Source organism: Amblyomma mixtum, chromosome 5, assembly GCF_055824585.1.
Source record: "Amblyomma mixtum isolate Tamu chromosome 5, ASM5582458v1, whole genome shotgun sequence".
Lineage (NCBI taxonomy): Eukaryota > Metazoa > Arthropoda > Arachnida > Ixodida > Ixodidae > Amblyomma > Amblyomma mixtum.
Window position 1 is genome coordinate 36,863,319 of NC_143016.1, and position 15,945 is coordinate 36,879,263.

Consider the following 15,945-nt stretch of genomic DNA (forward strand, 5'->3'; position numbering starts at 1 on the left):
TCAATCAAAGAAGCATACTGGTACACTTATTAGGCACTCGGAATTTAATGCTCACTTAATCCAGCATATATAGTACAGGACATCTGAATTTGGCAAACGCTTGTTCTGTAGGTGCATGTGCAAAGATGTGCATTGTTTACGTGACTAGAGGATGCCAGATTTAACCATGCCTACTGATAACGCACTGCAGAAAAGAGTTTGACATCCATGTTTGATGCGTGGCCATTTAAAAATGTAAATTAAATTTATCGATTGAATTCTTTGTCTACAAAATACTGGACTAAAAACTGTTAAGGTGCACTGTAATAGAGACAGCACATTTTAAGAGAGGCTGCTACTATGCTGTCTGCAAGGCCTTTATAGTCCTTGAGCGGGCATTATCTGAACAAGATAGTCTTTTATTGCTCTGCTTCTGTGTGCAGCCGGGAGGCAATTATCTACCCCGGCTAAGTTTGCAGAACGCTATCAGAATCAACTGCAAATGAGTCACGCAAATTTCCAGCAGGTCATGTTGTGCAGACATGCTGGCAAGAAATGAGTGAATGCGATGGCAGGAAGTCTGAGTTCAGCAGCCACCATCAAGTATTGGGAACGAAAGTTAGCACACAGGCAACTCTACAAGACAATTGGCTCTATAGCTGGTGCTCTCATCCTGTGTGTGATGTGCGCACTTGCACTGCCACTGTTGCTGGAAGTATACATACTCCCTCGTTGGATTGGCCTCAAGGATCCATGCTACTTGGATGTCGAGCTCAGGTAATCACCTGCGGCTGTCATGTTCATGGCTGCTATGTAGTTACCGAATTGCAAATCAGCCCTAAATGGTTGTGTGTAAAATGTGCTCCAAGAGGCTTGGAGCAGTACTTTCCAGCCCATTACAGTTTGTATCTTGCATTTGTTTGCAGTCGCAAGTAAAAGATTCCTAAAAAAAGGTGCCTACTAGTGTAGCCAATATACAGTTTCATTTCTGTTCCACTCAAAATGAAGCAGTACTAGGCTGTCTCACTTGTTTCAGGCACTTCTTTTTTTTTCATAGATTTAGCAAATGCTTTTTCCCCTCGCCAAGTTTGTCAACCAACACCTTAGCAGCATTGCAGACTTGCTTGTTTGAGACTTAAATCATGGCAAGAAGTGCTGCTTAGTATGCTGCACAACTCCTGTCGCATGTCCTTTGGCCCCTTTTTACATATGCAATTGTATGTGCTTTTCCCTACTAGCTCAGTTGTACAGTAATGGACATACTAACCTGAAATAACAGAGTGACGATCAAAGATTATCAGTGGCTTCTTGCAGCCATGAGAACACAAACCAAAAATGAGACAAACGACGATGAAACGAGGCACTTGCCTGCTCTCTCGTGTCAGTTTATATCATTACTGGTTCATGTTCTTGCAGCTACATGGTGCCACCAGTAAATGTTACATGTCACTTTGTTATTTCAGGTTGGGTTGTCCAAGCTTATATACACGCACACAAATGCCTGAGATATAGTGGGGTCTACCAAAATGCATTTTGTGTTAATATGCAGGCGTAAGCTTTTACAATGCAAGAAAGATAAACTTGGCAGGAAATGAGACGCGGATAATTTGATATTGGCAGTAAAATGTGGCTAGTGTTACAAAAGCTAATAGTTTTGCCACTCCTTTACATTGTAACCAATAATTTCAAGCAATGCGCAGTTTGATGTAAATGTAGGTTAGCATTTTAGTTACAGTTAAAAATTATTCTTACAGGGTGAGCTGTGGAAGTGTGATCAATGATAAAGACATCACCGAAGAGGTCTGCAAAGCTGCTGGCTGCTGTTGGACCGAAGAGAACAGGGGATATTGCTACCATAGATTCCCGACATGTTTCCAGTACGAAATCCAAGACAGTAATAGCACCAGTCAGGTTAATCTTGGCCTCAACTTGCATGAAGATGTCAACGATACACTGCTACGTTCGATCGCTAAAAATATTATCTTTCGAAGAACACAATGGTCAAGGCATCATGTTCAACTACAAATCTTTGAGAGCTCACTGAGTGACAAAATAGACTCAGAAGAGCCACTCTTTAAGGCACCGCAGTACCAGGCAGAAGAAAACATCACGAATCCGGAGTATGATGTGAAATACACAAATACAGAAGATGAACACGAAAATATGCAGGTTTTCCACCTGAACGTAAAGCGCTGCAGTTCCAGCAGTCGGAGCATACTGAACACCAAGCTAGGTGCTCTTGTCATCACTGAAGATGTGCTTGAGCTCACCGTTGTACTGCCATCGCATAACCTGTATGGTCTGGGTCTCAGGTCCTCAACCTCTCTTCACCATGATATGCCTTCTAAGTGGACACTTGTGAGTCGAGTCTCAACCACACCTAATGATTTCAATTGGCCTGGCGTCCATCCCTTTTATATATGCCTTGAAAATGATGGCTTAGCACATGGCACCCTTCTGGCAACAAGAAGCATTATCCACATTAGCACCACTAAATACCCTGCAGCCACCTTTCAAGTACTGGATGCACAGCATCTTGATATCCATATTTTTATGGGACCATTGCCTTCTGATGTCATCAGACAGATGACAGCATTTTTGGGAAGGCCTAAGTTACCACCACTGTGGGCAATGGGTTTTCATACATGCAGGCATGACAACTATGCCTCATACAGAATCATAAAGCAACTCAGAAGTCTTCATATTCCTCACGAATCTGACTGCATTAGTTCAGAATTTGTGTCGCAAGTACCACGGGGGCAAAAGAGCAATGGATATTTCACCGAATGGAAACGAACGAGGTCTCTTCTGAGGAAGCAAAATCAAAAATTTGTTGTTGTTCGCCCACCTCATGTTTCAAAAACACATAAAGAAAACAGTATTTACTCCCCTTACCACTATGCCCTAGAGCTTGATGTATTGCTCAAGAACAGCACAAAAATTATGGAGTGTTTGCCAGTAGATCCAGCGCCAAATATCAGTTATGCCATGCTTGACGTCTTCAGCGAGAATTATTTCATCTGGGCTGTAAAGGACCTCCTCAGCTTGCAGAAGATGACCCGGTTCTCTGGCATAGCTCTCGACCAGAATTCCCCTGTTGACATCAGTGAATCAGAAGCAGTCAGAACATATCCACGTCTTACTATGCTTAAGTGCAAAAACAACAGTGTAAATTTTCCATTCGTCAGCATTGCATCAGAGCCAATCTTCACAAATACAATCTGCATGGATACAATGCACAGTGGTAATGTTCTTCACATCAAAGTGCACAATGCATATGGACTTAGGAATGCACATGTAATAGCCAATGTGTTTGAGTCTAATTACTCCAATCATTCAAGTTTTCTTCTGATGAGCGCATCAACGCACCATGGAAGCGGGAGGTATGGTGGCCACTATGGGACAAACTATGACGCAACATGGCCCATGCTTCGATATGCACTGGTGCACATGCTGGAAATGTCCCTCTACGGAGTGCCCATATATGGGTCTGCAATTTGCGGCTCCCGTGGAGCTGCAAGCTACGAGCTCTGCTCGAGGTGGTACCAGCTGATGGCCTTCAGCACTTACATGTTCACTACAAGACAAGCAGGCCAGGTGCATGTCGACCCTTATTCACTCATCCAGGTGCGAGAAGTTGCAAGGCTAGCAATCCAGCTGCGCTACAGCATGCTCGATTACCTGTACACACAACTGAAGCTGTGCAGCATTAGTGGACAGCCTTTTCTCAGACCATTGTTTTTCGAATTTCCAAGTGACAGAGCTACATGGAAAATCACGGATCAGTTTTTTTTCGGGCCAGCTCTGATGGTCGCACCCTCTGTGACGCAAGGGACAAGCACAAGGGATGTGTACTTCCCGAACGAAGAGTTCTACGACTTTTTCAGATTCACCTACATTCCACAGAAGAGTGAGAGCAGGTGGAAGGACGTTGTGGCGTCCGAATACCAAACACCAACATACCTAAGGGCAGGGTATATCATGGTCGTCAGGAGACCAAATGTCACAGTATCACTGACACAGGAAAGCCGTTTATCACTGATAGTAGCAGCAAAGCAACACCTCTCATTCAATGAATCAGATGAAGATGGCTTCCTTTTGGCACAAGGTGAGATTTTTTCTTGGTTGTGAATCTGTTTCAATGAGGTTAACTTTACACAGGAGTAAAAAATTGAATTTGTTATGCCATATGCTGATGTTGCAAAATTAAAGATGATCGCCATCTAGTTAATTTTTTTTTTTAATTCTGAAGCAGACTCATGGTTCAAGTTATCCATTGCCAAAGCTGCCACTGAAGTAATATAATTATACAGTCAAAAAAAGTCAAAACTAGTTTTGTGCTGCTAAGATTAGCACAATTTCTGTTTGAAAGTGACCAATTAATATACTTATGCAAAGCATTGGCCTAGAATATTCAGCGCCAAACTTAATATCGGTTTGCCTGACTGCAAAACTAGGTATGCCACAGCACCATCGTGGCGGGAGTGAATTAGTTGCTGATGTTGACATGTACTGCCATTCAGTAAAATGAGATGTGGGCAAGTTGGTTACATTCTTGGGACATTACTGCAATGCAAAAATCACAAACGCAAAAGGAAGATATACCCACAGATGCAGACAATCGCTGCAGACACGGACAACTGCAGTGATCCTTGCTTATGTGTTCGTAATTTTCGCGTTGAGTTTATGTCCCAACCAATATCATTTTAGCCCACAGTAATGGTGTATTTTTGTGCTGCGAAGAATAACACATCCGAAAGTGTATCCTTGGAACCTTTATTCTGCAATGCACTGCATCAGGCAATTTCTACAGATCTGTCGTAAACAAATACATAAAAAAAATGTTTACAGTAAAAGCTCGTTAACTCAAACTCCAAGGGACAGGAAGAAATGTTCGCATTATCCTAAAGTTTCGAATGACCCCGAAAAAAATTTAGCCAAGGACTGCTTGCATCACGGTAAATTTATTTGGTGAAATACTGGGCAATGGTTTCCCGATATTAAGATGAGAACAGCGTGGAAATGACCATTTTTTACGCTTCCATCAATGCTTTACTGCGTGCACCCATGTGCTGTGCAATGTCAGTGCACGTTAAAGATCCCCAGGTGGTCGAAATTATACCGGAGGCCTCCACCTCTCTTCTTTCACTCCCACCTTCCTCCCTTCCCTTAAGGCGTGGCCCAGGTGTCCATTGAGATATGTGAGCCAGATACTGCACCATTTCCTTTCCTCAAAAACCAATTTGCCAATTTTGCCAATTTTTAGGGTTTTAACATAGTTAAGCTGAGTAGGACGTGCGAAAGCACTTGAGTCAACGCAGCCTGAAAGGCAACCAGCTGCATGCAAGACTGTAGAGAGTTATAGCATAGCGCGATCCACTACAGTGAACCGCTTCCGCAAGGCACCACTGCGCATGCGCAGAACACCCTGAGGGTGTCAGATGGCGCCACGTGCCCGTCATCTGCGTGCATGCCTGCCACGTTGAGACCAGTCAAGGCGTATTCAGTGGTCACGTGTCACTGTGACAGGGGTGCCTGCAGAAGCAGATCACGCTACGCTACAACTCTCTTTTATGGTCAGCTGCTATCGGCAGCTATGTGCAGTGTGTGTGTTGGGGGGTGGGGGAGGGGGTGCTCATTCCGCACGTTAACGGAGCAGCTGCGCAAGGCCTCTACCGGTCGCGTTCAGTCAAAGGTTGAGGCTTCACACACACCTTGGGTTTTTAAGCTGTGCTAGTGAGGTAGTGCTTTCGCACTAAAATGGGGAAAGAAAACACCAGCAACGCGGCACTCGGCATCTGAAACGGTGCTCAACTGGGTAACGTTGGCTGGTAGATGCTGGCTGATTGAACCGCCGTCGCCACCACCGTCGCTGCGGACTGGCACGAAGCTAAGAAAAAGTGAAACTGAAACTAAGCGGTCGGACTGTTCCGTTGCTGGGCTGTCCGTTCGTCGTCATGCCCACCGTCACGCTCACATAGGAGGTGCGTGGGCAACCCGGCAGCATGGAACTTGTGTTTTGAGTAGGGCTGCTTCGACCATTTCTTGCCGCGCCAGTCATACCTGGATGCGGCCTCCTTCGGGAACCCATATGAATTAACTGGTGCAATACCCGCAGCATGTGAATTAGCGAGCGTACGACGCTATACGTTTACATGAGTGTTGGCCCGGACCGAGCCGGCAGTTCGAATTATCTGAATTTCCAAATTAACTGGGGTCAAATTAACGAGCTTTTACTGGTAAGTCTGGTGTGGGAGCACTCTCCAACAGGCAACGAGCTACCAGAATATATAGAGGCCACAAACTGGTCACCAGACCATGACGGAGAAATATGGTAAGGATAAAAATGGATTGGAATGCATTTGCCAGATACCCATGAGCGACAAACAACAACTAAGTGGTATTTTACCAGTGCTTATAATCTATGAGGCTGAAGGTTAGATGCTAGCTAGGAAAGTATTTGACTGACACCCTCAAGTGATGAACAGCAGCTGATAGCCCCCAAGGAAAAACATATCACCGATATGTCCAGCCAGTGTTCATCTATGAAGCTGAAGCTCATGAAAATGCTCGAAATGAAAATAATAGCAGCTTAAAGAGCAATGGGAAGAACAGTGTTGGGTATAACATTAGGAGGCAGAAAGTAGCAGCATGAATAGGACAATGAGTACTATTCTGGCTAAAATTAAGGTTTAAGGTAAGAGACTGGCAATGATATCGGTGATGGGAAAATGGCAGAACATATAGTGCACAGAACAGGTCCTCAATGCTCTATTACAGTGAGTGAGCATTCACAAGGAAAGGAACACACAGTCAAGGATGGCAGAGAACTGGGGGCAGTAATGAGGCCACACAGACTGCTAGGATAGGGTGGTGCTTGGTTTTGTGGTTTGGTTTCGTGGGGTTTAACGTCCCAAAGCGACTAAGGCTATGAGAGACGCTGTAGTGAAGGGCTCCGGAAATTTCGACCACCTGGGGTTCTTTAACGTGCACTGACATCGCACAGTACACGGGTCTCTCGAATTTTTCCTCCAAAGAAATTCTAGCCGCCGCGGCCGGGATCGAACCCGCGTCTTTCGGGTCAGCAGCCGAGCACCATAGCCACTGAGCCACCGCGGCGGCGATAGGGTGGTGCAGTCAGGGTAACCGAAGTGGATTCAGTTCACTTGTCGGAATCAGTGTTTATTAACACAACACAACTGCATTCAGCAATAACATTTCCTTTTATGCCTGCATTTTACAGGTGAGGTTTACATCCACGCTGACTCACCAGCCCAGAGACATACTGGCACCAAAGTCCACTTCAACTTTAGAAGAAAAGAAACACAGTCAGGCTGCATGCACCAGCACTACGTTTTCAAAACAACAGTCTCCGTTGATGCACATACGAACCCTGCAATAAGTACTAACACTAACGTAAATAACTTGATCTTCCTTGGACTGCCCAAAAAACCTACACAAATCATGGTAGACGGGGCTTGCAGTGTACACCATTTCATTTTCACATCTAGGACAAATGCACTGGTCATCCCAGACATCAGCAAGCAGTGCATTTTCACTCTTCTGAGCACACATGTACTGCAGATAAAAATTCCACGAAGTCGCAAGTACACAACGCAGCAGCAAGACTGTTGATGCTCCTTTATGTCAAGAGCAGATGTGGTATTAAAAACATGCAAGGGTAAGAATAGTGCTTCACAGGGAAAAGCAGCTCATTATTTACAAATTAATAACACCATTATATTAAACAAAGTGATCTGCAGTTTCCTTCTCAATGAGGGCTAGCTGCAAAGATCAATCCTTCATAGTAAAATAGGGCAGAGTGACCAAACGAAGATTGAAGGATAAGATAGCATTTCTTTTATACAACTTTAAATGCTGGACACCATCAAACTTTTAAGTACACTATACACAGTTTGATGATTGATCATACTATTCGCATGCAATGCATGCCTCACGGTGATAAATGTGATTCCATTGCAATTTATATGATGAATATGAGTACCTTGAAGTATGTTTTGAGCATTGTGATAAATCATTACTGCTAGAGTATTGCGAACAAACACAGCTCCTTATGAAGTGTTCAGTACCATGTTTCTGGCACTGTTCTCTATTTATCAGCAAAAGAACAATAAATATCTTGTGCATCAAATAACCTAGTGTTTTACCTCTAGCATAAAGCTAACTAGGAATTTTTAACTCTTATTAACTGTCATAAGTATTTCATCTTGCACTGTGGTAAATACATTTAAATAAATCACAAATACAAGATGCTTCTGAAATGATTTACAACATGCAATTAGTTTATAGAAACATAAAAATTTGAGTTCGTTTCATTCCAAGCATCCTTATTGACCCAGAAGAGGCAGTATATTAGGTAAGCAGCATTTAAAATGTCATCAATAAGCTTGAATTAGTGCATTTATATTGTCACCAATAGGTTATCGAAATTATGTACTAAAGGTGTATAATTACTCACGATGAAGCTTGACTAACATTCATCTATATATGCTGCTTACCTGAAACTCATAAAGCACGAAATGTGGTCCTTATACACCATTAGCACTGGTATGAGGTTGATCTACACTGTAGATGAGCCAAAAGTACACTAGCCTGTTTACACATTTAGTATCCAGTGAAACTCTCGGGCTGACAAAAATAACTCTGTTCAACTAAAAATCCAAGCATTTGTAAAATATGCCTGTGGGGATGTATTTCAATAGCCCGAAATGATTTTTAGAAGATTGCTACTGAACATGTGCGCTGAATACAACACATAGTCACGACTGTCTAAGCACGTCAGATTTCAGGGCTCACAATGGCCTAGAGAAACTCATCCAAAGTACCTGATCTGATCACTTGTGCAGTGACAATGGTCGCTTCCATTACCTCACAGCAAAAGGCAAATGCGCAATGATGACAGCCTCAATAAATGTGCCTATGCACTTTACAAGCCTTTATGGTGTCAGCTGTGGCACGACAATGTCACTAGACTTTAAGCTCTTTAGCAGTCTCTGTACTATCAACCAGGCACAGTGCAGTAACATTTGGCTGAGATGATTGTGGCAATGAATGGTAACACATGACTATGCTCACTATAAACATGATATTGCATACCTCTCCAGTGCCATTTTATAAAGCATGTCAGTAAACCAAGTGGATTAGCCTAACGAGTCATACTCACCACAGCAGTGCTACCCGCTACACTGCGTTGGTATTTTCCCGTGGCCACATCAAAGGGCAGTACTTGTTCTTTAAAGGCACTGAGTGAAGGCTTGGATAGTAGCCTGCAACAAACGTTATCCAGCACCAGGCGAAGATAGCCAAGCATGCCAGAATCTGCCCAGCGTTACTAATTTGCCTATCCATAAGTGTTGTCCGCAAACCAACGAAGCAATCGGTCATTTGTAGCTTGCACTGGCAGGATCATGAATTAAGGCATAAGGTGTGCCTGTGAACACCTTGCTGGATATACCTTTTTCCTCTTGAGAATAGGAAGAGGTGCCAAGCAAAAGAGCCTTTGTGACCTCCCATTCTGCATGCATCCACTGCTTGCTTCCCCTTGGAAGTTCACACGTGCTTTCTAACAGTGTCAGCAATGTGCTTGTTCAGTTTAACAATAATGATGTCGTCCTTGCTGTAAAGCCCCGAACTCAGCAGCATGTCCCGCTCCTCAATGAGCCTCCGCATGTGCTCCATCCACGAGGAACTGGAGGCAGATGCACCAGGTGGTGAATGCTCCCCAGCTACAGGTAAACTAGGGCCCTGTTTCCCAGTGGCTGATGGGAGTGCCGGAGGTGGTGAGTGTCCTGTGCTCTCACTTGTGGTTTGCACGGCAGCTGCCGAATGCTGAGGTGGTGTCTTCTCTGGTGTCTCATATGCTGCACCGTCATCTGATGGGCTGCGTGAGATCAGTCAATTAAAAACTATAAGGATGTATCAAAGGTTTCACCGTGAAACTGGTGAAGAATGACACGACCACCTGAGAAACTACATTTGTAAGACACAGACTGTTTGCTTAGCATGCGGACTTGCCAAAGTAAAAGTAAAGTTTGTATAAGCACAGCAACTAAAAATAAATATGTATCCTCGCATTAAAGGGGCTCTGAAACACATTCCGAGGAGAGCACATCAAATCTCAATCACTGCATTGTGCTGTCATGAACATCTGAACCAAAAAAAATTTAGGCTGCGATTCAACTTGGCCGAACCAAGCTAACCGTAGCAAAAGCTGCGGCGTGAAGCTCTCAGTTATATATAACTCTCGATGCTGACGTCACACCCACACTCCATCACGCCACAATCACAATGTGTCATGCGAAGGTCACATGACTTCTTCACCTCCACACCAACTGCAAGATCAAAAGGCAAGGTTGGTCACATGGCAAGGCATAAGCGCATAGCAACACCAGCCATAGCTCAACCAAGGTCATTCAAGGTTGGCGATTAGGCACGCAAAGTGCGAGTTAGGTATCTTAGTATAGCTTCTGCTACAATAATACATTATACATGCAGCAAACAGCCCACAATCACGAGCGAAAGTTGGTGAGCCCTTCCTGGTGACTTTTTCATGCTCGCGCCCTCCTCCGCAGCTCGCTCCTGCGTACACAAGTTGAGAGATGGCTATTGGTTTGATCCTTTTTCGTGTCAGGCAGCCACCATGGCCGCGGTCAATAAGCCGCATAGCTCCGGTGGATCAGGAAGCTCCGCGCTCAGTGGTGGGGCTGGCGGAGCCACCGACCTTCTAGCATGCAAAAAGTGCTCGCTTGTAGTAAGAGTTCTCAGGCTAAAGTCCTCACGACTACAGTGAGCGCGAGGTTTGGCTACCATTCACTTGATTTCTATTTAAAGGGGCTCTTTGGCATTTATTTCTTTAGGCATTTACACATCACAATGTCCCATACTTTACATGCAAAGAATAAAGACCTCATGCTTGAAAAAAGAAAATCTTAGTATTTAATATTTTAATATTCTCCAGAAATGCTTGTTTCGAGCTGATGTAGTCGAAATGCAATGGCAATTTTCGGCAGCGGAAATGAGGTAGCAGACTGAGCACCGCCTTTCAGATTAGTTGAGCATCCAGTTTGAACCTAAATTCTTTATGCTCGGGAAATGAATCCAATGTATGTGTCCGAGGAATCAAGGTTTTCATGTGCCACAGAACTAGAAAGTAAAAGCGAACAAAAACTGAAAAGAAATATTCACACTGAAAAGAAAGATTCACAGTCTATCTCATAGTCAAGAGTAGGTAAGCACCTAGTAAAATAAGGAACACATTCCAAGAAAGGCATAGGGTATTCTAGGACGGGTCATAAGATTCAGATAGCTACATATGAGTCTTGGGGAGCGTCCCTCACTAGCCAGTTTCCTTTCCTTAGCTTTTTATCATGAGCTACTGCATTCCCTGCTTTCTTTGTCACTTTTTATGTATGGCAACCCAAGTGACCAGTGTTCGTCACATGCTATAAAAGAAGGAATGGCGCCAGCTTGGGCTACACAGAACGCTGAGTTTCACCTCAGCCGCTAAAGAAATGCTAAAGAAATGTCCTCGAACAAGTTTTTTTTTTTTTAATGTGATAGCATTAAAACCTGTTGCTGTGCCCTTCTTGTCCTTGTTTGCATGTGTGCAGTACCCTTTGTTGAGCATTAAAAGCGTCATCTGAGAAAGCCCAGTTATGTCTGGCGGCGTTCGGCAGTGTTTGTCATAAAATTCCCTGACTGGTAGAGCGGGTGTGCGATGTCATGAAACCACGTGACATGAGCACGCACCAATTGGTCAATGGGGCGTGCAAAATCATAAGACCACTTCACATGACTGAGCATGGTGAACGGGGCGAGTGGCGTCATGAGACCACATGACATGGCCAGGTCGGCAGGTGCACTGGCAGTTGGCAGGTGCACTGGTCACATGACATGGCCAAGCACGGTGGCGTACTCGGCGTCAGTTGGAAGGAGCCCTTGGTTGTGTGCAGACGTGTCTAGCCAGCTCCGCGCATCAGATTGGAATGAAGCCAGAATGAGTGCCACATGTGTCTGCCATAGTGGAAAATCTCCACAAATGGAGAGGATGACCATGGAAGTATGTTGTTGAAGATGAAATATCAACAGATGCACAGGCTTGGTGTAGGTGGTGAGCAGCAATGATGGAGGAGGGGAAACAGGCCAAGCGGACTTCAGGCTGTAATGCTATCGTATTCTCAACATGTAACGCGATTAAGTTTGGTTTATTTGGTTCATTGGGGTTTAACGTCGCGAAGCGACTCAGGCTATGAGGGACGCTGTAGTGAAGGGCTCCGGAAATTTCGACCACCTGGGATTCTTTAACGTGCACTGACATTGCACAGTACACGGGCCTCTAGAATTTTGCCTCCATCGAAATTCGGCCGCTGCGGCCGGGATCGAACCTGCGTCTTTCGGGTCAGCAGCCAAGCGCCATAACCACTGAGCCACCGCAGCAAGTGCCGACGCGATTAAGTGCCCATAATTTTTTTTATATATATATATATCGGTGAAACAGCAGCCCAGCTACAGGCATAAGAAACAAATCTCCTAATTAGGCAGTGCGTTGCAGTTACATATGTGATATCACAGCTCCATGAGAGGGGCTTGGAACCACAGCCACAGAGTGCAGACAGCCTTTCATTTTAATTTGTGTGCTCAACGCAAAAAACAGAGCTCTGTACTATACTTGGTCCAGACGATCATGTACACAAACCCCATGTGCAGCACTAGTTTGCTGAAAATTTCCAAGCTTAGATAGGAGCCCTTTGAAAAACTGCATTATATTTGTTGCTCTTCAGGAGTTAAAGTAAACAGATCAGTTCAATCACAGTTAAATGACAATAGAAAGCAAGTTCTCACCTCCTGGCATGCGATCCTGCTGTGCTTGTGATGGGGACAGGATCATTTTCCAAACGTGCCTTGGCTTTCTGGTACAGACATTCCACTTCGTCCCGCCGAGCCTCAAAGTCGCGCTGCTGTGCTTGCCTGAGACGCTCTTTGCAGGACAAGAGTTCGCTTTCAGCATGGTCGCACCGCTCCCTGTAGAGTTCTCTCTGGCGCAGTGCTTCATGCCGCTCTTTCAACAGTGCCGCCTAATGGGACAGTACGAAAACAGACTTCCAGGTTGCACTTCAGGCAACTGCAGCAAGGTGTAGCAAGGGATTAGCTTCACCGTCCCCATATGTAATAGGAATGAAATGCTTGCTACCGTAACCTGAATAAAATTTTTGGTACTTAGCTGGATGAAAACTCCTAGTTAGTATTCCCCAAATATGCCACCTGCCCCTTCCACATAGATGTGCGCAAGCATGCACTCAGTACCTGAAACACATTTTATAAACCCTGGAATACTAAATGAGGAGGTAAAAATTTTGAAGAACTCAATCAGTAAACAGATATTTGCAGGTGAAAATTATTAGGCATTTTGGAGATGCCAAATATACTTTGAAATCACAAAACAAATTTTTAGCGCAGGCATTCGCATTAATAAAACATGAATTTCTGCACGTCATCGTCAGAATTGGCAGTGAGGTTAGTGATAGAAGATGTGAGGTCATTCACATATAACTGTTCTCCTGCAATGGCCCTCTCTTAAAAAGAAAACACGCTGTCGCTAATTAAACAGACTTCACGAGCACGCCCTGTAGATGTGCACACCGCATCACGTACTGTCAAGTCTTCACATGGTTGGCCACAACCACTTCCACCTACATACTTTGTTGCTGCTTGTTATGTGCAATGAATGCTGGCAGAACCCCTCTTAGTCCAGCTCGCAAAAGAACACACTGTAATGCCAGTTTGCACATGCTGCGCTCCAAATGGTACCCTGTGAATAGCATTGAATAACCTTGTGTACAAACCTTGTAACCTTGTGTAAAAATACAGAAAAATCACCAGATGCACACAAATAAATCTGCTGTTAAACGTATATGAAAGAAATAACAGTGTGTCCACCTTTTCATCAAGAACCTTCTCCAAGTCCATCTGGAGCTTCATTTCTTGCGAGAAGGCATCTCTTTGGCTGGTCTTCTGTGCTTCCAACAAATCCTCACAGTCTTTCAGCTTGGCTTCCAGCTCAGAAATCTGTCAGCAGTGCAACACACTCGGTGACAAAAAAGTAGTATCAGGATTACATCCTTGTTGTGAGACAATGCTTGAATAAAAAGAAACCATTACGTGTGCTATTCGTGACCAATAAACCTAAAATTCTCAAATAAAGAATGGCTGCACAAAAAGAAAGCAGCAGTCTAGCCTCAGTTATCATGCACGCATTCATTGGCTTGACATATACAGGGTGTTTCACGTAACTTGAACCAAGGATTTAAAAAAAAAGCGGTAAACCGCAGCCTGCTGAATCCAACGATACATTGCTTGCCATCATGTGGCGCTCCTCAGAATATTTTTTTATTGTGCTTAATTAGTTCATTAACTAAGACGAATTATGCAAATTCTCAAATATTTATTTTAGTGCCAAGGCCGTTACGTAAGGTTGTAGAGCAGATTTATAAACAATGATCCAGTTTATTGTAGCATCGTATCTCCTACGGGGTCCTTTTTTCCGGCACCCAAAGAAAGCCCACGAAATATGAAAAAATACCACGTGACTATGCTCGTGCGCTACCAAATTGCAGCGCTCTTGACAGTGCATCAGCACTTTCTGCAGCGGCGCGGCGGCCGTTCACTTCGCCACGGTCAGCGGGCACGCTCCGTTTGCCCGAAGCGCCATTGAGAGCGCTGCAATTTTGTAGCGCACGAGCGTAGTTACGTGGTATTTTTTCATATTTCGCGGGCTTTCTTTAGATGCCGGAAAAAAGGACCCTGTAATAGATAAGATGATACAATAAACTGGATCGGTTGTTTATAAACCTGCTCTACAACCTAACGTAACGGTCTTGGCACTAAAATAAATATTTGAGAATTTGCATAATTCATTTTAGTTAACGAACTAATTAAGCACAATAAAAAAAAAAATTCTGAGAAGCGCCACATGATGGCAAACAATGTATCGTTGGATTCAGTGGGCTGTGGTTTACCACTTTTTTTAAATCCTTGGTTCAAGTTATGTGAAACACCCTGTATACAGTTGTGCCTCGTTAATATGGACAGTTTGGTTCCCGAGGAAAATTGTCATAATAACGAATTACGCAAAAAAAAAAACAAACGAAAATAAAGTTATCCAAAAACAAAAAAAACATTACGACTGTCTACTTTGGTACATAGTGAGAGGCAGTGAGGCAGAAATATGACAAAATCTTTGGGAGTTTTAAGTGTGTTATCCTGGTTTCTGCAACCTTCAAAATAACGAAGAACTTCCTACTGACCCTGTTTCCAACACATTAATCACTAGTACATACCTGTCCTCAGATGGCTGTTGAATGCGCCTTTCAACAAAGCACAAGCTACAGAGAGTTTTCCTCACATTCATTCATGACACTGTGCAAATGCCCGTTGAATGGCCACCTTGGCACCATAAAGCGTGAAACCACACACACACACACGCACACACGCGCACACACACACACACACACACACACACACACACACACACACACACACACACACACACACACACACACACACACACACACACACACACACACACACACACACACACAAAAAGAGCTCATCATTAAGGAATTTACATGTTTGCACTGTCTTTCATTGGTGTCCTGCTCTCAAGTTAAAGAAAAGGAAACGTCTATAGTTGGGGAAGTCGAGATTTTGTTTCCACCATTAACACGTCAAAAAAAAACACGGGCTCCAATGGGCTCTGTGCATTTTCAGACTGTTTATCCTGCAAACAGCAAGTTTCCATATTAACAAGGTGTAAATACATTGAAAAAAGTTGGCCCTCAGCAACAGAGCCCATAATCTGGGCACTCCATATTATCAAGGATTGTATTAATAGGGCATGACTATAATTCCATGAACTACACTTAAGACACACAGATGTCAGGAGAAAGC

At 44.0% G+C, this 15,945-nt stretch overlaps 2 protein-coding genes across 3 annotated transcripts in view; one reads left to right on the forward strand and one right to left on the reverse strand.

Moving 5' to 3' along the window:
• The first annotated feature begins 415 nt into the window (after window positions 1–415).
• On the forward strand, window positions 416–8,360 carry LOC149341789 (lysosomal alpha-glucosidase-like). The gene is made up of 3 exons (XM_089543980.1): window positions 416–756; window positions 1,734–4,087; window positions 7,223–8,360. The coding sequence occupies exons 1-3, from the start codon at window positions 548–550 to the stop codon at window positions 7,612–7,614; spliced, it is 2,955 nt and encodes a 984-aa protein (XP_089400106.1). The 5' UTR covers window positions 416–547; the 3' UTR covers window positions 7,615–8,360.
• The window catches only part of LOC149341790 (centrosomal protein of 120 kDa-like), a 38,635-nt gene continuing 29,873 nt past the window's right edge, over window positions 7,184–15,945 (reverse strand). For both annotated transcript variants that reach the window (XM_089543979.1, XM_089543977.1), the window contains exons 18-20: window positions 13,936–14,064; window positions 12,841–13,073; window positions 7,184–9,880 (exon numbers count right to left, since the gene is read on the reverse strand). In XM_089543979.1, the coding sequence (XP_089400105.1) occupies window positions 9,550–9,880; window positions 12,841–13,073; window positions 13,936–14,064 (693 nt within the window). In that variant the 3' untranslated portion in view covers window positions 7,184–9,549. The remainder of the gene's footprint in view (window positions 9,881–12,840; window positions 13,074–13,935; window positions 14,065–15,945) is intronic.

Bases quoted from the DNA above. Each gene is read 5' to 3' on its own strand.
- LOC149341789 (XM_089543980.1), top strand. From the start codon at position 548: ATGGCAGGAAGTCTGAGTTCAGCAGCCACCATCAAGTATTGGGAACGA. The intron at 757-1,733 runs GTAATCACCTGC...TTATTCTTACAG, and splicing joins TACTTGGATGTCGAGCTCAG to GGTGAGCTGTGGAAGTGTGA. The intron at 4,088-7,222 runs GTGAGATTTTTT...TGCATTTTACAG, and splicing joins TGGCTTCCTTTTGGCACAAG to GTGAGGTTTACATCCACGCT.